Source organism: Tachysurus vachellii, chromosome 20, assembly GCF_030014155.1.
Source record: "Tachysurus vachellii isolate PV-2020 chromosome 20, HZAU_Pvac_v1, whole genome shotgun sequence".
In the NCBI taxonomy this organism is placed as follows: Eukaryota; Metazoa; Chordata; class Actinopteri; order Siluriformes; family Bagridae; genus Tachysurus; species Tachysurus vachellii.
The window spans coordinates 8842876-8867470 of NC_083479.1; the positions used below are offsets into that span (position 1 = coordinate 8842876).

The 24595-nt window shown below is 36.8% G+C and overlaps 1 protein-coding gene across 2 annotated transcripts in view; it reads left to right on the forward strand.

Moving 5' to 3' along the window:
* Positions 1–3171: 3171 nt before the first annotated feature.
* Positions 3172–24595, forward strand: part of postna (periostin, osteoblast specific factor a) — a 30260-nt gene continuing 8836 nt past the window's right edge. For both annotated transcript variants that reach the window (XM_060895768.1, XM_060895770.1), the window contains exons 1-14: positions 3172–3358; positions 3726–3824; positions 9115–9179; positions 10441–10598; positions 10755–10919; positions 11911–12057; positions 12845–12989; positions 15359–15571; positions 16587–16721; positions 17213–17361; positions 17616–17752; positions 19499–19629; positions 19726–19856; positions 22183–22285. In XM_060895768.1, coding sequence (XP_060751751.1) covers positions 3240–3358; positions 3726–3824; positions 9115–9179; positions 10441–10598; positions 10755–10919; positions 11911–12057; positions 12845–12989; positions 15359–15571; positions 16587–16721; positions 17213–17361; positions 17616–17752; positions 19499–19629; positions 19726–19856; positions 22183–22285 — 1897 coding nt within the window. In that variant the 5' untranslated portion in view covers positions 3172–3239. The remainder of the gene's footprint in view (positions 3359–3725; positions 3825–9114; positions 9180–10440; positions 10599–10754; positions 10920–11910; positions 12058–12844; positions 12990–15358; positions 15572–16586; positions 16722–17212; positions 17362–17615; positions 17753–19498; positions 19630–19725; positions 19857–22182; positions 22286–24595) is intronic.

The window sequence follows — 24595 nt, forward strand, 5'->3', positions numbered from 1 at the left end:
AGACCTTGTAGATCATAAAAGCCAAAGGATTGCTCATGTACTATGACATGAGATAATTCAGTGCTTTGTAGGTCAGTATTAATATTTTATAAACAGTGCAAAATTTGACTGGGAGCCAGTGAGGATATGATAGGCGTAGTGTGTTTATATCTTCTGGTTTTAGTTAGGACTCTATCTGTTGAATTCTGGACTAACTGGGGCTTGTTTATGCTTCTACTAGAACATTCTGGCAGTAAGGCATTACAATAATCCAAACTAGAGGTAACACTCAATGTCTTGGTGATTTGTGCCCATAAAGCATGCTCACATCCTGATCTAACACAAACCATTCTATTGTTTTAGGTTAGTATGGTAGCATGATCCTGACACATGTCGCATCCTGTGTAACTCTACATGCCTGCCATTGCAGTTTCTAAAAGTGTTTACAAATGCCTCTTTTTGAGAGTAAAATGCTCATACGCTAGGCTGACAGCATTGTATACCATATTTAGTTCTATTATTTAATATAGTTAATAGTAATAATAGTCATTATTTAAATTATGTCAAATGCTTACATTTTTATTAATAGACTACTCTGTGGCCATTTGAAATAGAAGAGTTTGGGAAAGACCAACAAATAAGAACAAATTATGAATTTAGAAATGTATAGCTTTACGAAACAAAATATTTTACCATGCCTGTATAATAGAGATGCTGTCAAATGTGGCAAGAATAATATTCATTTAAACATTATAATTATCATCACCCAAGATGTACAGCAACTCAAACTGGTAAATTACTTATAACAATAACAATAACTAACAATATTACTTATAACAATAACTAACAATAACAAAATAAACAAGAAACAATGTGGATTTCACATTCTCAACTGCTCAACAAGATTAAAATGGAAAATTGTAGTGATTTTTGCAACACAGGATTTTTAGGACACACACTTGGGGTCACACATGGGGTCATGGTCATCACTTTACTAACTGCAAGAAAACTAGCAAACTTTGATATCCCACAAGTCACAAAGGAAGCCACCTTCTGGTAGAAATGCAAAGAAGTGGAACTGGTCCATCACAGTATTTTAAAGTTAGACAATCCTTGGAAAAATTCCTGAAATATGCAGCATTTAATAAATAAAGAATCTCACTGCAAAATAAAAGGGATATTCTAGAGATGATGTTAATTACTAATGACTCTTAGTTCTTTTGTCTTTAACATGGTGTTTGGTGCTTTTGTTTTCTTGGCAAGAGCCAAATCTGGCTCAGTCTCATATGAAAAGGCTGCTTTGGTCTTCTTTTTACTTGTTCTCTTAATATTGGCTTCCTTCAAATACAAAAATCAGTGCCCTGAGATAAACATTCCTCTCAATGCAAGCTGTTCTAACACAATTATAGATTAATATCAAAATATACAGTTCAGTGTGGTAACTAGTTACTGCATTTGCTTTATTTATTTGTTTTCATTCAAGGTGACTTAAATTAAAATTCATACATCCATTAAAGTAGCCAACAATTGTTCTTTTTGTTAATATTAGGAAACAAGGTAAGCTAGAACAAACTCTTGTAAGTTGCTAAAAATGCTACTTTAAAACATCCCGAAATGCACACAGTCATATATGCAGCAAAGGTCATCGATCATACCAGTACAGGGTATTAATCAACAGCTCTATCTTATTCTCCTAGATTCTCCTAGCTTGATCACTCTGTAGATATGCAACACAAACCCACAAATCTAAATTATTTTCCAGTCTAGCATATTGCTCATTTTCAGATATCAGTTTACTAGATACAAATAATGAGAAATGCAATCTCTAGAGGCTACGAAATGACGATAATGAGTCATAAAGGCTGAGGCGTGGAATGAACCCTAAAGGAATGATCCAAAATCACTATGAAGTTCAGGGTTGATATGAGTTTCTATGTTTAATGTTTAGTTCCACGCCATCTGTTCAGGACTGTTGGCTCATAACTGTATGTTAGCTAATCCTTCTAATCTGGATTGTGTTACATCTGATTTGTGATTACTTTTTGGGAAAGATCTGAAACATGCTAGCACCTCAGCCAAACAATCAGATTCCATAACATTCTAATTTGGCTGTATAGTGCTCTACAAATTATATGCATATTAAGGGAGAAAAGCAGTGAAACAAAATCAAAAAACAAAATAAACAACCACAGGCAAGAAAGGATCTACTGACTGTATCCACTGTGCATAAAAATCAGATACCCAAATATCCAGATATCCAAAATCTGAATTTTATTTATGTATTTATTTATCTTGACAGGAGCCAACTTTGAATGGAATATTGATTCAGTTCAGTTAAATGTGTAATTTATTTTCTGTGTATAACTTTTTTTTTTATTTTAATTCACGACATTTGGCTCCTTATCCAGAACCACTTACATCAATCTCATTTATACACCTGAGCAGTTGATAAAGGGCCTTGCTCAAGGGTCATATTGAGATTTGAACACAACCCTCTGATCACTAGCCCAGCTCCTAACCACTTAGCTACCCCTGTCGATGATTTCAATTCTGTGGTGGTATTGTGCTGCTATGTCTCCACCACTAGAGGTAGTGACACACACAGTTTAAAATAACATTAAAATGAAAAGTGTCCATAAGTATGGAAAGCAACTCACATTTCTCACACTGAGTTGTCTTCCACATGATCGTGTCCCCTATTGTGTCTTTCCTGAGCATCTCTCAGTCCCAAAGAGAGTGAGTAAATTGTAACTCTGCTTCCTAATTTAATAATTTTTACAATCCTCTAATTTGATTAGATTTGGTCCATTGGTACTTAATTGAAACCTTGTAGAAAGGGCTACAATACAGCAACCCATTTTTTGGTAATAATTAAACTGCTTAGCTCCCAGTGTGCACATACAAAGACTTGTTTTGCACTGGAAATCCTGCAAATCAATTTACTCTAGCAGGCAGGAGACTGCTTAATGTATAATGATTAAAAAGGCAATAATAAAAATATTGCTCTAAAAACAGACAATAAAATCAATTAAGTCATGTATCGTTCACAGTCGGGTGTAATGACAGTAAGATGAGTTAGGTGCTCAGGGCTCCCATGGAGGATGTAGTTACATATGGAACAGGTTGATATTCTCACTCTATGTTCATTCCCACTGTATGAGGGTTAGTGAGGGGAGGGGTGGTATAAAACTGCCTTGCTATAGTCTGCTCCCATTTCTCCTGGTTTGTCAGTGGTGTTGATGTGAGGGACAAAAGCCAGGATGAAGCTTGTGTTTCTGGTAACATTTGTTCTGCTGGTGCTTTGCTACCTGGACAAAGTGGAGTCATCTGCCTATGACAAGATTTTGTTTCACAGCCGCATCAGGGCCAAGAAACAGGGGTAAGAGAAAGTTTTTATACAGGATGCATATATAAATATATGTTTTTAGTGTTAGATTATTTATTAGTATTAGATCTATGATTTATGTTACCTATTTATTTTTTAAAAGTAATAAATAAAAAAGTCATGTCTGCAAACATTTTTTTATGTCTGAAAAAAATTAATCTAACTGAATCTGCATACTAAATTTAAATAGTTACTCCTGGCTTTTTTTACCATGTTGATTGCACTTACAAGCAAATTAAAGCGCCTAAATTGACGTGACCTTCAAATTGGCTAATTCAGGAATAAAGCATTTTTCAGTATTGAATCCCAGCCCTTTTTTCTTCTCTTTTATGTTTAATTGTGATTCTTACATTCTCGACAGGCCCAATGTCTGTGCCCACCAGCAGGTAGTTGGGACCAAAAAGACATATTTCAGCACATGCAGGAACTGGTACCAAAAAACCATCTGTGGAAGGCCAACGTAAGTGTGTCAGACTGGGTATTCTTTTGAACAATGGTCTTTGTGTTGCTTTGCACACTAGTGGTGGTGGTGTGTGTGTTGGAAAAAGAGTGGGGATGATGGGTAAGGTATGTACAGATGAAACCAAATTGAAAACATGAAATATGAACGATTGTGTCTGTGTGCAGTTTTTAGCTGTACTATGGGTTCCATTTGAGAGGTGGATGGAGGTTCAGGTGCATATAAATATCAGCATAGCTGTCTTTGTGTTTGAGGGTGGAGTCAATTTGGATTTCCTCTTTGATTCTGGAAATACATTTCATGCTGTACTTACAGTATCTAAGACAATCCTAGTAATCTAAAATAGCTAAAACACTGGAATCAGGTCAGAAAGTAAAGTGTTCTACCTTCATTCTTTATAGGGACATGATTCTCAGTTCATAATAGGTAATGTCAACTATTATAATCTTTAAAAGTTTAAATAATTCCACCTAAATTCTTAACATTGAACTTTTATCTTAATTTTCAACAGAAAATAAGATTAATGAAGTAAAATTATGGGACATGCCTAATAGGGTTCACATTACAAATGTATTCATCTTTAATCTGTCATCTTGTATATGTATCCTGTTGGTTAGCACCGTAAAGGATTGTTCAGTTTAGCCTATTTTGACTGAACTGTTAAAATTTGTACAGTAGGTTTCATTTGGAACCAAAGGCTCACACAAAATGTATTCCTGAGTTGGTCGCCTTATTTAAACTGTGCCAAACTAGAGATGTGTGAACAATACTAGAGTAAGTAGAGTAATTAATAAAATACAATTTAAAGTTTTTGTTAAAATGAAATTAAAGCAAGTACTGAATGAAAATTCAAGCTACAAATTTTACATGATATACTGGAAGGCAGTGACAATTTGTTGCTAAAAACATATGCAGTAAAAATCTAAACTAGGCTTCATAGGTTATTACTCTTCTACATCATTTTCAAGTGAAGCCTAACTTATAAAAACAAAATGACAATTATAAATTTAGTGCAAATTCAGCCAGAATTAAATAATAAATAATAAATAATCTCATGTGGATATGTTGGGTTGTGAGTTGTAGATGTTGTACAATGCCAGGTCATTTTATTTATAGTTAAATCATTAATAATTAAAAATGTTCTCATGATAATGAGAATGCCCTACCAAAATATATATATAAAAAACAATGTCCTTTTGCACGTGCTCCTTTATTTTTTAAATTGCTATTCACATGAGAATTTCAATTCAATTCAATTGAAGTTTATTTGTATAGTGCTTTTTACAACAGACATTGTCTCAAAGCAGCTTTACAGAACATAAACATAGAACAGAAGGAAAAGAGAATGAGAATGCACATCGATACACATCACCCACATGTACTGTATGCAGGCACATATCCTGTGTGAAGTCACCTACATGTATACCTAAGGGTATCATTTGATTTATCATTCACCTACAGTGATCTCTGACACCTTACACTTCTGATTACCTTAACTTGATACATAAATCAATACATAAATCAATAAAACATAATAAAGATTCATTAATTAATTCAACCACCTTCACTAAGCACTTTTTCCTGGTCCATCTCAAGGCATCATGAACAAACATATTCACATCAGGGGGAATTTAATTAAACCAGTTGACCTACATGCATGATTTTTGGGGGTGGAAGGAACTCAGAGGTCACTTGGGTCCATCCTGGAACTATAAAGTAACAACCCACCATCCAATAACATTTGATATTACCAACTCCTGAGTTTTTGATATACCCGGGCACTTAGTTTTGACAGTAAAATTAGGCCCCTTTGGAGATGATTACAGATTGTTGTATTTATTGCTCTTGCCAAAGAAAGGTCTAAGGGTTCATTAAATTACAACATAGTGTTTCATGTGATAGAATTTACAGTGCTGACATGAGGCAAGCTTATGCAAGGCCACTTGCACTTTAGAGTATTGAGTCTGAGCCAATGAGGTTTAACTTGACCTAAACATATTTTCTTTCATTGCTTAGTCAGTGAACAAAAAAAATTATTGAACCACTTCATTTTTCACATTGCTTTCTTCAAACAATGTAATTATTTTCTCTTTTTCAGTAATATTTTAGTAGATTCCATCAATGAATAACATATTCCTTTCAAAATGAGAAAAAGCAACTGATAAAAAACAACTTTTCACTTTTTCAGTACTCACTTTTCTTTCAGTCCTTAACTGTCTAGGGGGTTGAGAACATGAGCTGTAGTCAAAGGAGTCCTTGACAGTTAATTTACATCATACTGGATCTTGTTCAAATACTGGGGGCCTCGGCTTTGTACAAACTAACAACATCTTTAAGCTATTTACATTTTTGTTAGTGTGCACAATTGCATCTGGATTTATAAAGCACACACATACAAAAAAAGATGAGTTATCTTTTATGAGTTAAATATTGTTAGCTATTTATAGTGCTTATGTACAGTAATATATACAATGCTTACAACATGTGACATCAACACAATGCAAAAAACAAACAAACATGCAGATACAGGTCAACAGTGTGAGTTAAGGTTTAAATCAAACATCAGAATGGGATAAAGGTCTGATCATTGTGACTTTGTCGTGGATGTGGATGTGTCGTAAACTGCTGATTGAGTGACAACAGTTCTGTTGGTGGAAACATCTTGTTGATAAGCAAAGTTACAGAAAAATGGCCAAGGAAGGATATATTAACTCATATAATCACTGTTTTCTACTATCATGGGAAGATCATTTAATCATGAACAGACCATAAAACCATGAGATGGATGGGCTACAACAGCAGAAGACCTCAGTGGGTTCCACTTCTCTTAGCCAAGAACAGAAATCTGACGATCTGTGAAAAGTCTGACCATAATCTTAAATCCTCTGGTCTTTTTTAAGACATCAGCTGTCCAGTTTTGGTGAATCTATCACTCACACAGTGTTTTTATGTATAACACCATTTTGTGCAAAACACAAAAGACTGTTGTGTGTGAAAATCATCAGTTTTTGAAATACTCAGACTGGCCCATCTGTTGCCAACAATGATGCCACATTTAAAGTCACGAAGCTCGCCTGATTTTTACATCTCTTGATCTGTATTGGCATGATTTTATGCATTGTGCTGCTGCCATATGATTGGCTGATTGGCTGATAACTGCATGAAAGCACAGATGTAAAGGTGTTCCTATTAAAGTGGACAGCAATATTTACAATATGCAGATATGCAGTGTTTTATCATTTTCTATAGGCATTCTTATCTATGTACAGATGTGTCATCCTTAGTTGTGTTTACCCACTGAACTGTTGCATAAACCAACACTGTCTTCATACTAATAATACTAATCCATGCAAGCTGTAGTATCAAGAGGTGCATGGTTCTTTCTGTATTTTTTGTATTTATAAAGAACCTCCTCTTTAACTCTTATCAAACAGTTTTATTCTAAATCTAACAAGGAAAGACACATATGGACTTTTTTGGGAGTACATTTTTAAGAGATTGCTATGATCACATACAAAGTGCCTCCTCCATGGAGGAGTTCTATAATGGCTGGGATTCTTGGATAACAGGAAAAGAGTGAGAAAAAAGAGGCACAAAGCAGATGCAGAATGAGACATAGATGTATTTGCTTGGCTTATATATGATGGAAACTTGCCACATCGTGTGTGCGTTCCACATTTGTCCTCCTAGTTCACAGGCTAATCTCCTTAATGCCAGGAAGTCGAAATTAGGCATTACTTGATTGTGAATAACAGGTGGGCAGCTGTTAGAATTTGTGCTCAACCCAAGACATTACCACATCCTGTAGAGTTCATGAAAAGAAATTTGCTACTTAGAGTATCCTTTTTTCTATTTTCTTCTAACTTTCTATATGTTAGTATCTCTTATTCATGAAATATTTTATTTCGTACTTTGAGCAAACACAGTAACATAATACTGTTGATCTGGACCCACTGTTGCAAAGGCATAATATTGCCAAAAGATCCTGCCTGTTTTGAGACAGTACTCTTATAAGTACAGTGTAGTAAACAAGCTTGCATACAGATTCTTTCTACCACACAATATGCTGCATTGTCCATGAATGCAAGTGTATGCAGGTGAAATTGGCTAAGGTTTTCAGTAATTAAGGTACTGCATGGGTGAGCAGGAGGTCAACCTCCAAGCTCAATCACTGAGAATGGCCTTATGCTCATAACTGCATGACTATGTTGCACTTCATTATATAAGTGGCTTTGGATAAACCATCTCTAGAATGAATAAATATACAGTAAGCGGGGTCTGAAACTGCTTAGCCATATTGCTAGCATATATATATTCTAGCATGTATAGAAACATACTTCTATGATTTGTTTTTGTTGTTTGTTTACAAAATTCTACCTTCATAATCTCTATAAGTTAAATAAGAAAGAGAAAGATACTCAAAATGTGAAGATAATGGGCAAGATCCATATTCATGTTCTCTGGATAGTATAAATAACTAAGGATATTACTGGATAGACTTTTTTCCATTCACTCTAAATGGAACTGTTAAGAGTTTTTAATAAACAAACAAACAAACAAACAAACAAATAAATAAATAAATAAATAAAATAACAACAGATTGCATTTTTGGGCTTTTGCATGTTTTTTTATTTCTCTTTTTTTCTTTATTTCTACAGTATATTTACTTACAATCTTAATACTGGAGTCTCTCAGGGATCAGGTCTTGGCCCACTGTTTTTCCTTCTGTATGCTAAACCACTGGGCTCAGCGATAAGTTCTCATGGGTTCTCCCATCAACTCTCAAAACTTTTCTTCTCTTTTTCTCTTTTTATATCCATTCCATTGTCTTTGTGACTTCTCTTCACTGATAATGAAGTTAAGGTGATATCCCTACCAGTAAAGTACTCTTGCTATTGAAAATGTCAAGCACCATCTATATGCTCACAGTCTATGTATGACAAAGAATCTTATGTTTGATTATACATTCAACGTTTCCATTCACCTTACAGTAATAATTATTTCCTGCACATTCTGACTAGAGGATCTGCTAAAACTTACATGCAAGCTATTATATCTTTATTGAAATATTTCTACTTTTTTGTTTCTTGTTTGTATTTTATTTCATAAAATGAATGTTTATATTTACTGTATACTGTACATATTTGTTAATACGTACTCAATGTGGTTAATCATTCTGCATTTGTTACAAGATGGTTTGGTTTTACCAAGGAATCGTCCACTGAAATAGTTTTATATTTGTCTTTCAAGCTGTAAGGCTCAATAACACTCTTTGTGGCTTATTTTACAGGGATGTTTTATATGAATGCTGCCCTGGTTATATGAAGTTGGAGGGGATGCGTGGTTGCCCTGCAGGTTAGTATTGCCTGATAAGGATGAATTCCAGGAATTATTTATCGGTACAGCATTAACATACTTCTCTTTTTGCATCAGTGCTCCTTTTTGATTAAACTGGGAAGAATGCCATATTCACAAAATCTTATTAAAATTATGAGTTGTGTTGTGGCAGGAACTTTATGCTTATGCTTAGTCTGAGGATATTAAATCCAGCTAGTCAATTAAATATACGTTTATAACGGGAATGCAAAGATTGCCCCAAACTGCAAACACTGCAATAAACACTATTTAAGTTAGAATAGAATTTATTATAGAAATAATTCTTACTTTCAAATTTCAATAATGAATATCTAAATAAGAACAACATGCAAACAGATGGTTTATCTGTAGGCATATAGTCTATGCATGTGGATATGTCTACTGTATATATCCTTTTTATTTTAATCATACAGAGTGAATAATTTTTGCCTAAGCCTAGTTTATCATGTTTTGTATGTGTTTTATCACATGCACTCCTTGTGTCTGTGTGGGTTTCTTCCACTTCTTAAAACATACCTTCAGGTGGACTGGCAACTCCTAATTGCTTCTAGGTGTAAATGTGCGTGAATAGCTCCTTGCACTCAATTGGCATGCCATCCAGGATATATCCCAGTGCCCCTGGCACGTTCCAGTTCACCAAAACCCTGACCAAGATAATACAGTCACTGAAAATAAATGAATAAATGGATGTTTGTTTGGACACATTGGCAACAGTTGGGAAGATTGTTCTAGTTAATTAACTGGTATAATGTTCTGCAGAGTTGATCTTAGAATTTAATATCAGATTATTTCAGTGCAGAAAAAGCAGAGTAATAAAAGAGAACCAACAACCCTGGTGAAAATGATAAGGTAAAACAAATGTGCAAGAGTGTGAATTACAAAACATCACCAAAGAGTTTTCTTTGCAAACTTGATACAAGTTAAAAACAGAATATTTAATTGAAGAGTCATTTCATCCATGTACAGTAAATACTGATGATTTGTCACAGTTTGTTGTTTAACTACATATCCATATCTATCTAACCTCTATCCAATTTCTACCTGAATTCTGCTTACTTTAAAAATGAAGAACCCGTTTTCTCTAGTTTTACCAAATTCTACGGTGAGAGATCCATCACATTAGATGGTCAGTTGGTTACATGAGTCAAACTAAGCCAATTATAACAATTCTTATATTACAAAAAGTGTACTGAATTCAATTGCTTTTCTCCTTCTATCTGGTATTTACCTTGCTTTCCAGCTGTCCCAATTGACACCGTCTATGGCACACTGGGTGTGCTGAAACTGGCTGTCACGCAGCATTATTCTGACCTGTCCAATATCAGAGAGGAGATTGATGGATCTGGTGCCTATACCATGTTTGCTCCTACCGACGATGCCTGGAAACAATTAGATGTTGTAAGGCAGATTTTATTTATACATTTATTTTGTATAATTGCCTTTAGTCAACAAACATTTAATTTAACCATTCAGTCAACTGTATTCTAGTTTGTTTTCACTCTTTTAGTGTCCATATTAATAATACTCGTTCTATTTCAATTTTAAATATTGCAGACTGCTAGAAATGCCCTTGAGATCAATGCACGGACAGAGTTGTACAACGCTTTGCGCTACCATATTGTCAGCAAACGTTTCCTTACCAAAGACCTGAAGAATGACATGACCCTGAAGTCCATGTACAACAAGCAGGGACTGCATATCAACCACTATTCTAATGGAGTATGTATCAATATAAACACCATGCAGATAGCACATTTGGGTTTTGGTTTGTTTGTAGACAGGAGAGAGACAAATCATTTGTTTCACAGGGAATGCTATTTTAACAGACAAAAATAATTAATGCAAGATTAAAGATTCAAGATGCTATTTTTACATACACAGTTATATATAGTAAACAATGTAAAGTAAAATGAAAACAGAATTACTGCACCTTAGACATTTCATATAAATAACCTAAATTTGTGAACCTGGGCCAAAAAATGAATTAATAGAAATACGAAGAAATAAGGAGAGGTAATAGGTTATAATATGCAATATTTTACACGCTACATATATTAGCATGATCTGCAATAATGTTTCATTTATTAATGCTACAGAATGTGCAAACATTAAATAATGAAAAGTGATATATTAAAATTGAAGATTAACTCTTGTGCTTATAATTCAGTAACACATTTTACTGGCTATTTTCAAGCAGCGGTTGAAGACCTACTTATTCAGGAAACACTTCAACTAGCACATCTTTCCCTACCTTTTGCATTAAAAAAAGAAAAAGAAAAAAACACACACAACCTTTGACACTTTCATTGTAACTTTGAACAATGTTTTAAACTCATGGTATCTTAAGTGTGTAACCTACTGAGCCAGCATTAACGTATCCAATGTTAGAGATTTAAGCACATATGTACGTCGCTCTGGATAAGGGCGTCTGCCAAATGCTGTAAATGTAACTGTCATTTTAAATCCTGAGAAATCCATATATTGTTGTTTGGGAAAACCCTAAACAACAAATTGCTGTGACTGATATTTTCAAAATATACATTATAGTAGTGTATTTTTTATCTATTATTAGCTTCCTTCCTTTTTCCTTTTACCTGTTACAATTTTGTTATGAAATTATTATTTATATTATTAAAAAAAAAAAAAAGAATAAAAACAGGATATGACAGTAACGTATGTTGTCTTATTGTTTATTGTTGGTGTTTTGCAGGTTGTGACAGTTAACTGTGCCAGGATCATTCATGCCAACCAGGTGTCCACAAATGGGGTTGTACATGTAATTGACCGTGTCATCAGTGCAGTGGGAAACAGCATCAAGGATGTGATTGAAAGCAATGAGGAGCTCACCTTATTGAGTGTATGTGTTGTAGCCTAGAAAAATGTTTTTTTGCCCTAATATATGAATACTATATATATATACACACACACACACACGTGTGTATATATATATATATATATATATATATATATATATATATATATATATATATATATATATATATATACAGTGAAGAAAGAATGTTTTCAAATATCAGATATCAGGAATCAGGTACAAGTAATCTTGCATACAGTTTCTGAAGGACCTCAGCAGATCGGTTGTTTCAAACTACCTACAGAACTAACAACGGATGTAGGATGCCTTCCTTCTGTCTTAACATGTAATCATAGAGACTGGAATCAGGGCTCTGTGTAGGCCAAACCATCATTTTCAGGACTCCTTGTTCTCCTCTATGCTGGCGATAATTTGCTGGAGGTTGTTTGTTTGGGGTCAATTTCCTGCTGCAGAATAAATTTAGGGGCAATCAGACGCCTCCCTGATGGTATTGCAAGATGGATTAGTATCAGCCTGAATTTTTCAGCATTGAGGACACTATTAATCCTGAACAAATCTCCAACTCCATTTGCAGAAGAGCAGACTTGCATGATCCTTTAACCATGCTTCACTGTTGCCTGCAGTCATTAAGGTGCTGCTTTCCAGCATTTTTGACTCATCAGTCTCTTCTGTACATTTACTTTCCTTTTTTTTAATTGATAAAAATAAATAAACACTTCTTATTTTTGAAAGCATTTTTACATGAAAAGTTATAATAGTTGCAATACATCTTAGTGCACAGCAGTAATAGTATGTTTTGCTATCTATGCAGGAGACTGCTAACATGGAATCAAGCTTGTTAGAAAGACTCAGCAAGCCTGGACACTATACGCTCTTTGCTCCAACCAACGAGGCTTTTGAACAAATGGAGAACAGCGTTCTACAACGGATCCTGGGTGATAAGACTGTGCTCCAAGGTAAGGGCTTGGCACACTTCATTCATTCATTTTCTACCGCTTATCCGAACTACCTCGGGTCACGGGGAGCCTGTGCCTATCTCAGGCGTCATTGGGCATCAAGGCAGGATACACCCTGGACGGAGTGCCAACCCATCGCAGGGCACACACACTCTCATTCACTCACGCAATCACACACTACGGACAATTTTCCAGAGATGCCAATCAACCTACCATGCATGTCTTTGGACCGGGGGAGGAAACCAGAGTACCCGGAGGAAACCCCCGAGGCACGGGGAGAACATGCAAACTCCACACACACAAGGTGGAGGCGGGAATCGAACCCCGACCCTGGAGGTGTGAGGCAAACGTGCTAACCACTAAGCCACCGTGCCCCCTTGCTTGGCACACTTGACAATCAATAATAATAATACACTTTAAAAGTCTTTAAAAGTCAAAGTTTAACAAAACATTGTGGATTTTAGACACTCATCACTGTTGAGGTATGTACAGCAAAATAAATGCACTTAGTCCTTTTAGACTCTGAAGGTTTGCGTCTCCTCTTTTGAATGACATGAATGCAGACCATTGAAAGTCATGTTAGATTTTCAGACGGTGGACAAACAGCAGCTCTAACCACAGTCTCTCTGTCTTCCAAAGTCAAGACATTCTGCCCCCATTCTCTGCCCCTGGCAGGAAATGCTTAAGCAGTGATGTAGCCTGAAAAACAATGACTTTTTTGCAGACTGCTAATCCAAATTTCCAGAACTACCAGAAATTGCAAATCCAACAACTACTAGAGATATTTTTAGAATTAATTGTTAATTAACAATAAAAATGTAAAAGTGGAAGTGTGACAGAAGTAAAAATAAGACGAAGGAGAAAATATTTTTTCATTATTTGATTTTTAAAAGCAGTACAGCTAGTGGCACAATAGGCAGCACTGCTGACTCACAACTCCAGGGTTCGATCTTGAGCTCAGGTTACTTACTGTCTGTGTGGAGTTGCATATGTTCACATGGATTTCTGCCGGGTTCATCAGTTTCCACCCTTTGTCCAAAAACATGCTGCTAGACAATTTTGGCTTGGCTAAAATTGGTAGTCTCTTCTAAGTGAATTTTATTTTAATTAAATAAATGAATTTAATTTTAAAAAGTACATTTTTTAAAATAATGTAAATAATGTAATAATAAGTAAATAATGTAAATGAGCTTTCTTTTATGAAAGTAAAACCACATTGTACATATTGTGTTCTTCGAAAAAGGATAGTAAATTATATGGTAGGTAATTTATTAATGGTATAATGGTAGGTTTATTAATTAATTAATTATTAATTATGCTAGGAAAGGGTTTATTAAAATTGTTTATGTGTTTGGAGTAACCCATATATAGTGTCACAAAAGTTAATGGGGACATGTTTCAATGTTAAACAATTAAAATATAACGAAAAGTTCACTTGCCAGTTAACTAGACAGAAATGAGTTGTGAGGGAATTAGAGCAACAGATAGCTTGGTTATTTCAGAGCTAGAGCTTTTTTCAATTCCTGGCCAAACCAACTAGACACTTAGTCATCAGAAGAGATGAGAGCTGAACACTCCGTCAGCCTGGGAAGGAATAAAACATAATACTATACTGGTTTAGACAGCACTGTTCTGGGTAATATATCAAGTTGTTTTATAGGAAGCCATGTATCAGGTTCATTAAATACTGCTGGTAGGCGGGTGTACAGAGAGTAATACAAGCATACAGAGATATTAGATAGGACTTTTCACCTACACATGCCCCCCCCCACACACACAGAGTGGCTTAACAGACACTGATAATTAACAGAGCAGACTGAGAGTTCCTGGAAAATTGATAATGTGCATACAGTAGTTTCTGGCAATGTCCAGACCATGTCAGTACAGGAAGGACAGCGTGGGTGTGCACAGGATTATGCTGGGCTTAGTGATCTTTGCAGAGCTTCCTGGGAAATTATCTACCATGTAAATGACGTATGATTTAAATCTATTTTAAATCACTAGTGAGAATATTTTTCCATGCATTCTCCAAATGCTCCCATGCCAGCGGGATTTTGCCACCGTAATCTTCTTCAATATACAGTCATCTGAGGTGATTGCAATGGTAGAAATACCTTTATGTGGCCAGAAAATATGTTTAATTCTAAAATTTCTTAAAGCTCATCTGGATATTATTTGCAAGTTAATAAAGACAAGGGGCATCCAAGTGTTTTTTTGCTTGTTTGTTTGTTGTTGTTGTTGTTTTTTCCAGAATTGCCAGGCTGTTGTACTTATTAACTGGTGCCAAAAACAAAAGAAAATATTGATGATATGCTTCATTTGTGAGTGTTTTTCACATCCGCATTCTTTTCCATACATTGTCTATATAGCCTTTTTAAAGTATCACCTTCTGAGTTCAGTCCAGTGCTCAGAAGCCATCATGGCTGGCACTGTATATGAGACCCTGGAGGGCAGTGCAATTGAGATTGGCTGCGATGGCAACAGCCTCACCATCAATGGCATTAAAATGGTACTGAAGAAGGACATCATCACCAGCAATGGAGTTATTCATCTTATTGATCAAGTGCTCATACCTGACTCAGGTTGGTGTTCCATCTCTTATCTTATCATTTGTGTATGTGTTTAGGAAGCTAGGAATAAAATACTGAAATTCTCATCTATCATCTCATATTCATCTCAAACCCACATGTCCACATGTAAAGCCAAAATAAAGTATTGCTTTTGCTATTCCTATACTTTCTCAATCAGATAATAATTTAAAGAAATGAATAAAAAATACTTTTAGTCTGCTCTTTTCTTTAGTAACTAGTTTTTATTTTCCTATCACAGTTCAAATATAACATAGAGGTAATATTTAGTTTTGAAAGAAAAATCCCCTTCATACATCATCTAAATGTGGAAATGAGCTGAACATAATTTCTATGGTATAATGTAAATATAATTTAATATGCTCAAAATGTAAGGAAGCAATGAATTTAATCTTTGATTGATATGCTAGCCATATGCTTCAGGTATAGTTTGATGAAGTCCTGCTGATGAAGTGGTGTAGTCCTGTTAACACTGGCTCCATAGCATCCAACAGTAATAGAGGGATTAAATGCAATCTGAGATCTCTTATACAATTATATGAGATGCTATATTGTAATATAATTTACTATGTAGAAATTGTACTGCATTTTTATGGTTAAGGCTAAATATCTCACTAGAATATCACTGATTTTATTCCACAAACCCTGTCAATGTGCTTCAACGCAATGCAGGCACCTGCCAGAACTATTAACAATGGCTTATTTTTATTCCCTTTGGAATTTCTGTATTGTAAATAAAGACATTATATCTAGCATGAACACAATACTTTTTTCTGAAGTGTAGAGGATAATGTGAGTGGGCAATGTACTTAAATGCCTGCTTTCAGAGAAGGACAACAGTATGAAATGAGTTCAAAGTGTGAATCATCGTCTGTCTAGATGCTAATTTTTTTAGACTAACAATACTTGCTCTCTCTCTCTCTCTCTCTCTCTCTCTCTCTCTCTCTCTCTCTCTCTCTCTCTTTCACTCTATCTCTCTCTATCTCTCTCTCTTTCTTTCTTTCTCCAGCTAAGCAGGTGACTGAACTGGTTGGTGATTCCCAGCGAATGTTTGGTGACATGGTGTCTGATATGGGCTTGTCTGCAGCCATGAAGCCTGAGACTGAGTACACACTCCTCGCCCCTCTGAACAGTGTCTTTACCAGTGCGTTCACCACTTCACAGCAAAAGACATCTAAATAAAGATGGGGATAATATCATGCTTGATATAATGTCAAAATCAGAAAGGTTTAAAAGTCCAATACAAAGTGGACCTTTCAAAGTTCTGACAAATATTTTTTTTCAAAAAGCCTTCACAGTCACCATTTCTCAGCCTAATTAAACACCCAAGAAAGATTAAGAACAATGGTCTTTATTGCTCTAGTCTAGTACAATTCCAGAGATGTATGCTTTTAAGCTCCATTCTGATGGTGTGACCTTGTGTTGTTGTTCCTTTGTCTACCAGAATTACAATACTTACAAAATATACTGAATATTTACAATACTTAAATAATACTGAATCGAACAGAATTAAAAGTAGAGCAGTTGATTATTACATATTTCTTATTTAATGAGAAATAAAATGTGAAAATAAGACACTCTGGTAATCATCTCAGAATCCAATTGTTCATAACAACTTGTTTATTTTTGTTTTAGATGAAATAATCACTTTGGACCAAAAACTGCTTAAGATTATTCTTGAAAACCACATCCTGAAGGTCAGGATTACCCTGAATGACCTTTATAATGGTCAGCTGTTGGAGACCCTTGGAGGAAAGCTGCTTAGAGTCTTTATTTACAGAACGGTTAGTTCTCTATAGTAAATGTGTGTAAAAGAATAGGAATAGGGGTGCAAAACTGGTGTTTCATTTAAATTTACTCTCTCCATTATTCTGTTGGAGAAAACTGCCTTCTGTCCTTCCTTCATTCTTTCCATTCCATTTTGTGGAAAATTATCTGTTATGCCTGCCAGCATTTTGTCATTTGTGAGACTTCAGCTGTCACTTTATTAGTTATGCCCAGAGCATTAATGATTGATACTTTACTTTTTGTGTCCTAGGCTGTGTGTATTGAGAATGCCTGCATGCTCCGTGGCAGTAAAGAGGGAAGCAACGGTGCTCTTCATTTAATGCGGTCATTAATTCGATTGCCAGAGAAGACCATGTTTGAATTGCTGAAGGCTGATGGCCGTTTCACGTGAGTTTATACCAAAAACCATTGTTTATTTTGAGATGTATTAGTAACACATACTGTAAGGACTGAAAAAAGTGGTATGAGCCAAGTATGTTTTGTATGAGTTATGTGTGCTGAATGAAAAGAATAACAGGTGGCAGTTTCAGTAATAGACTGGAGTCTGTGTAGCTTGCCAACTGCTGGTTTTGCAATGGCAGTGGGTTTCAAATATTTAAAATGCTACAAAACTAAAGCACAATAAAAGAAAACTCAGTAAGTGATACACATGTATTTACATAAGATATAAGTAAAACATATAAGATACAGTATGTGTAAAGGTGCATAACATTCCAAGCAGTTACCTAACATTTATGCACGTAATGCGAGCTCAGGATTATATGTCTGTCCTGGTCTAGTGCATTGTAGCTTTCCCACAACTATCCTGTGTTGCGTCCTGGTGTTTGGGGTAGGATTTGGAGAGAAGTAACACGCGTCATGGACGGCTTGGTCTTTTCCTTCTTTTTTGTTTTGTGTATCACACGTGTTTGTCCCACCCTATCCTTAATCTGTTCCCGCCTCTGCACACCTGTCCCTCATGTCTTCCCAATTACTTTCCCTATTTAATCCTGTGGTCTTGCATCTGTTTGTTTTGCTGAGTCGTTGTGTTTTGTGTTTTTTTGTGTATTGTCATGTTCCCTGGTTTTTGTTTTAGTTGCTTTGTCTTCCTTAGTGTTTTCCATGTGTTTTTGTTAGCCCTTTTGTGTTATCCCTGCATTTGTGTCTAGATTTTATCTGTAAAGACATCCCATTTCCTGACTGAAGGACTCAGCCATTCACAGACTCAGCGGGATACCTGGCACCTAACGATTTTTGGAGCAACTATTCTGGATTATCCTTTCTGATCCTATAAGATTTTGGATTTCTTTTGCTTCTGTGGACATTGCTCTGCATCTGCTCCTGTTGGGGATGCCACTTTGCTTTTGGTTTCCTGCTTTACTTCTTGTTCGCAGAGGATGTCACCAGCCTGCTCTGCCTTTTTTTTGTTTCCTTGGTGCCCTGTGACACTCCTGTTCCTGTGGGGGATGCTGCTTACTTCCTGTTTTCCCGTGGAGGATGCGGGCACCACTTCACTTCTTGGAGATGATACAGGCTTGAATCTGTTTGTCTTTCTTTTTTTTTTTGTGGTCATTTGCTTCCTCCAGTGGTGGAAGTGGCTTGTTACCGGTCTTCTGCTCGGCTGTGGATGTGTTTTCAAGCACATTTATTGTTTACCATTACCAGTCTTAATCTTTAGAAAACCCTTTAAACAAAGGACTCAAACAAAGTTGTCATTAAGAAGCCAATTAAGCCAACTAAATGTATCATAAGGAAGGAATATAAGCTCAAGCCAAATAGCAATAAGAATGTTTGTTTAATATTTACAATTTTGATCTCTTGAATATGTGTTAGAAACTTTTGCAGCTGCTAGAATAGCATTTCCATTGAGACATATTAATCAGGGAATCTGTATGTTTGTTCAATTGGTTGTTTGCACTATTTGATGCTCCTTTCATATATCCTGGGTCCACTATCTACTGAAGGTGTGCCAATATAGTTGCAACTACAGTGTACGTGCAAAACCAGTGTTATAAGAGACACTTCATATATAGTGGGACCATACTGGGTTCATTACTTAGCAAAATGGCATAATTTTTGTTTTTGTTGTTTTCTTTTTTCCAAAATTTCAAATGCATAAGAATCTTTAAGAAATATTTGCCTGGAATATTATAGAATATTCCTGAAGTTGATGGAGAAAGCCGAACTGACCGAGATGCTAAAGCAAGATGGAACATACACAATTTTTGCTCCAACTGATGATGCCTTCAAGGATATAACAGAGGACGACATGAAACTTCTCACCAGTAAACCTATTTCTTCTTCATACAGGGATGTTAAAATTGTTGGAGGAACAACCACAGGAACCTAAATGACTAATATTTTTCTGCACTTCTGTTTAGGTGATGTGAACGTTTTGAGGACAATCCTGCTTTACCATTTCAGTAATAGCATCTTCATTAATGGAGGAATTGAAGGTGGAGTGACCAACCTGCTCAAGACCATTCAGGGCAACAATTTACAAGTGCTTTCTGTGTGTGGATTCATATTTGGGTTTGGCTTTACAATACATATCCACGTTTCATACACAACTCATTGATTCACAAAAAACACTGATTGGACAGCAAGATATACTATATAGCAATTAAAATTGAACAAAGATTGAAAACACAAGTTTAAATACAACTTTCATGAACTGCCCACTAAGCAGTTTTTCTAATTTATTTATTTTTTTTTTACAAGAAACGTATCAAATCAGCTATACTAATACTAAGATCGTCTTAATTAATGCTTTGTAACATTGTGTTGTACATAGTTTTACCTATTGTGTTAAATTATACATCCAGTTAATACAATGTATGTATGTTATTCTTTTAAAAGTGCTTTAAGAACATTTTAGTGAAACAGAGGGTAAACATTAAACTGGTACTATGATGAATAGTTATTAATATTTAATTTAAAGGTGCCCTTCCACACAAAGCCGTTTTTACTTGTATTTTTTGATACGTGTTAGGTCCATATGTGTTTGTGTTGTGTCGGGAATGTGAAAACGAACTGCTACCTCCCCGGTCAGTTCTAGCCACTTAAAAGAAATAAGGGGAGAAATCAGGTCAGTTGGAAAAGCTGTTCACTCTAACGTCAGAGTGACTGAGCTCATTACTATTCATGAGCTCTCCCACTTGAGACCGCGCCCCCAGAATTCGTGTAGCTCAGTGAGTTTCCTATACAGAAGCCATTCTGCCGCAATTCAAGGCGATTGTAAACAAATTTCCTCTAGCCTAGGCTACTTATTGCACTGGGTGAATGAATAGTCATGCTCTCATATCCTAGCGGTTAGCCAATCGGAGCCAAGCAACATAGCTCATTTGAATATTCATATGAACTGGCGCAAATCGAGCTAAGTCTTACTGCAGGCTTTCTATACCACACTAGAATGGCTTGAAACAAGGTACAGAGTCCATGGCAAACTTCAGACATTACCACAAAAGTAATGAAATACGTGTGGCAGGGCACCTTTAATCATACATTATAATAGTGTGGAATGGTGATTGAATCCAAGTGTGTACATGTGCACAGTGCGTAAAGTCCATGTTTGCATATTTGTAGTCAGAGGTGCAATCTTGGGATATTTGATATTGACTACACATTCAAAGTATATTTACTGTGTGTGTGTGTGTGTGTGTGTGTGTGTGTGAGAGAGAGAGAGAGAGAGAGAGAGAGAGAGAGAGAGCAAGTATTGTTAGTCTAAAAAAATTAGCATCTAGACAGACGATGATTCACACTTTGAAATCATTTCATACTGTTGTCCTTCTCTGAAAGCAGGCATTTAAGTACATTGCCCACTCACATTATCCTCTACACTTCAGAAAAAAGTATTGTGTTCATGCTAGATATAATGTCTTTATTTACAATACAGAAATTCCAAAGGGAATAAAAATAAGCCATTGTTAATAGTTCTGGCAGGTGCCTGCATTGCGTTGAAGCACATTGACAGGGTTTGTGGAATAAAATCAGTGATATTCTAGTGAGATATTTAGCCTTAACCATAAGACTGCAGTACAATTTCTACATAGTAAATTATATTACAATATAGCATCTCATATAATTGTATAAGAGATCTCAGATTGCATTTAATCCCTCTATTACTGTTGGATGCTATGGAGCCAGGAATTCATAGCAGTAAAGTTAATAGATAAGTTAGATCTGTTGGAAACATTCTGCACAGTTCTATTTGTTGTAATATGTGGTTTTATAGGAATATATTTATTATTTACTATTGCTTCAACGCTACAGAGACCTTATTTTTCACCTCATAGCATGAGTGAGTGTGTGTGTTTTTGCAGGTTCAGTCTTTTTACACTGATAAATATCTGCCTTCCTGATGATAAGCTATAATCACTTAAACACTCATTATACGTCATTTCCCATAAGATCCTCTTGCCTTTCTCCACAGAACAATGGCCTTTTTCTCACAAATTCCATTACAGTTACATCTTATCTGGACAACTGTGCTATAAAGAATAATAATATATATGGATGCTTCTTGTAATTCTAAAACTAAGCACAAGCCTTGGTTTTTAAAGCCTGTTCTGTTGCAATAAAACTTATTACTGTGTTTTGTAGTACATTGGCCTTAATTCTATTGAATGATTAATCTACACTAAAACTTCCAATCATTACTTCCTATATTTGTCCACTGTTTATAGCTTATATTTATAATCTGAATCATTGTATTATTAGCTTTGTATTGGACCATTGTTAAAGGGTGTGCATATAGTTATATGCAATAATATATAATTGCATTTAATACAACATAGTTGCAGCATATTAAATGTCATTAATATATTTTCTCTTTTCAGGTCAATAACTCCATTAATGTGAACTCAGTTAATGTGAATTATAATGACCTCATGGCCTCCAATGGAGTGATTCATATTGTGAAGAACTTGCTTTATCCTGCAGGTAAGTAAAAAATGCTTGTACATTTATATTTACAGCAATTTGCAGTAACCCTTATCCAGAGTGACCTACAAATGTGCTTTCTAGATGTTACCAAGATCATAACCCATTGCTAGTACAAATAATTCTGGATATTGAAATACGGATAAGGTAAATCTCTGTAAAAGTGTATGTCACGTGCGGTGAAAGATGAGGAAGAGGTTCAAAATGCAGTTAGAAAATTTTAATGAAACACAAGCACAAAGGAATCCAGGCAAGGGCAAGGGCAAAACAGGACAAGCATCATGGGCATCGTGCAATGTGTGTGCCCAGACCACGCAGTAGTGTTAGTCCTAGATTACAGACCAGTGGTGGACCTGGACCATAGGGCAATTGTAGATCTGGGATGTGGAACTGTGACAGGACTGGATCATGGAGCAGTGGGTTCTGGTGCAATGAAGGACTGGAGCCATGGGGTATTGGCAGACCTGAGCAGTGGAGCAGAAGTTCCTGGTGCAGAGGTGGACCTAGATTATGGAGCACTGGAGTATCTGGGCCATGAAGCATTTGCAGACCTGGGCAGTGGAGCAGACGGTAGTGATGAAGTGGTGGTCCCAGGTTATGGAGCACTGGAGGACCTAGGCCATGAAGCATTTGCAGACCTGGGCAATGGAGCAGAAGGTCCTGGTGCAGTGGTGGTCTCAGATTATGGAGCACTGGAGGACCTGGGCCATGAAACATTTGCAGACCTGGGCAATGGAGCAGAAGGTCTTGGTTCAGTGTTGGGCCTAGATTATGAACAATATGTGGCCCTACATTCCATAGCAGCAATGTGGAATGTACTGTAGTCATCTGTAAGATGACCTCTGAGATCCCTTGACTTAAGACAACTACAGGGATACAGGTGTCACGTACTTACACAAGCAGTGCATTCTCCAGACTTGACATCAATCTTTTGTGTCTATGGGAAACCTTGATGTCTTCATATTCATGACAACTGGAGACATGGTGGCTGAAGACTCCCTTAAACCCTGGAGACTCTGGAACAATGTATCAAGCATCATGCATCAAGAAAAGACACTACAAAACAGGAAAGTAATATAAAAGTAGGTTAAATTGTCACAAGCAGCGGGGATAAAAACGACCCAAATGCAGGATAACGCAAAAACATGAAACAAGCACACAGACACGACATCAGACGGCAACCAAAGTCAAGGATTCCTCGCTGCCATAGGCAACGCGGCACAGTTAAATACTATAAACAATTAATACATGTGGAACAGGTGTGCAGAGACAGGGAGGAGTAAACAAGGGTGGGGCAGACACGTGACACGAAACAAAACAAAAGCACGTGGCCAAAGTCCGGGCTGAGTCCTGACAGTACCCCCCTCGAGGCACGGCTCCCGATGTGCCAATCCGTCTTAATGATGATCCCGACAAGGTCCAGGTGGTGGGAGCAAGGCACACAGCGAGGCTGGTGGGGGGGGCAAGGCACACAATGAGGCAGGTGGGGGAAGCAAGGCACACGGCGAGGCAGGTGGGGGGAGCAAGACACACGGCGAGGCAGGTGGGGGGAGCAAGGCACACGGCGACGCAGCCAGAGAGGGCCGAACGACGTCCACAGCCGAGCTGAAGGGCCAAGCAACATCCACAGCCGAGCTGAAGGGCCGAGCGACGCCCACTGCTGAGCTGAAGGGCTGAGGGACGTCCACAGCCGAGCTGAAGGCCTGAGCACAATCCCCCTACACGAGTCCAGAAAACCAGAAGGGAGGGAGGGCAGGAAAAGTCCTCCACCACGGGGCAAAAAAAGAAAATAAATAAAACAAAAATCCCCCAGGGCAAAAACATACGGGCCTGCAACACCCCTCGCGGACAGGAAGTGGAGCGACGTTCCCCACCAGACAGGAGCGGGGCGATGTCGCAGGACACAGAGAAACCAGGAAATCTGCAACCAGGAAGTGAGGTAGCGCCCCCGCGGAATACCGGAAGCAGAGCGGCATCCTTCACCAGAAAAAGAGCGGACCCATGTCACACACAACAAAAATCCAAGGCAGAAAACAGTTCGAAAAAAAAATACTCCCACAGAAAGCCGGTCCAGGCTGACGCTATCCTGCTGGGTCTTGGTCTGGCGGAATCCTTCTGTCAGTGGCGCGGGGATAAAAACGACCCAAACAAAACAAAAGCACGTAGCCAAAGTCCGGGCTGAGTCCTGACATAAATATATAACTGTGATTCTATGCCTGAGTGGTGTCTAGTTGTGTAAAAGTGGAGTAATAGTGTTTTTTTTTTTGATAACTGGCTGAGTACCAACACACAAAGCTGTCACTTCATGAT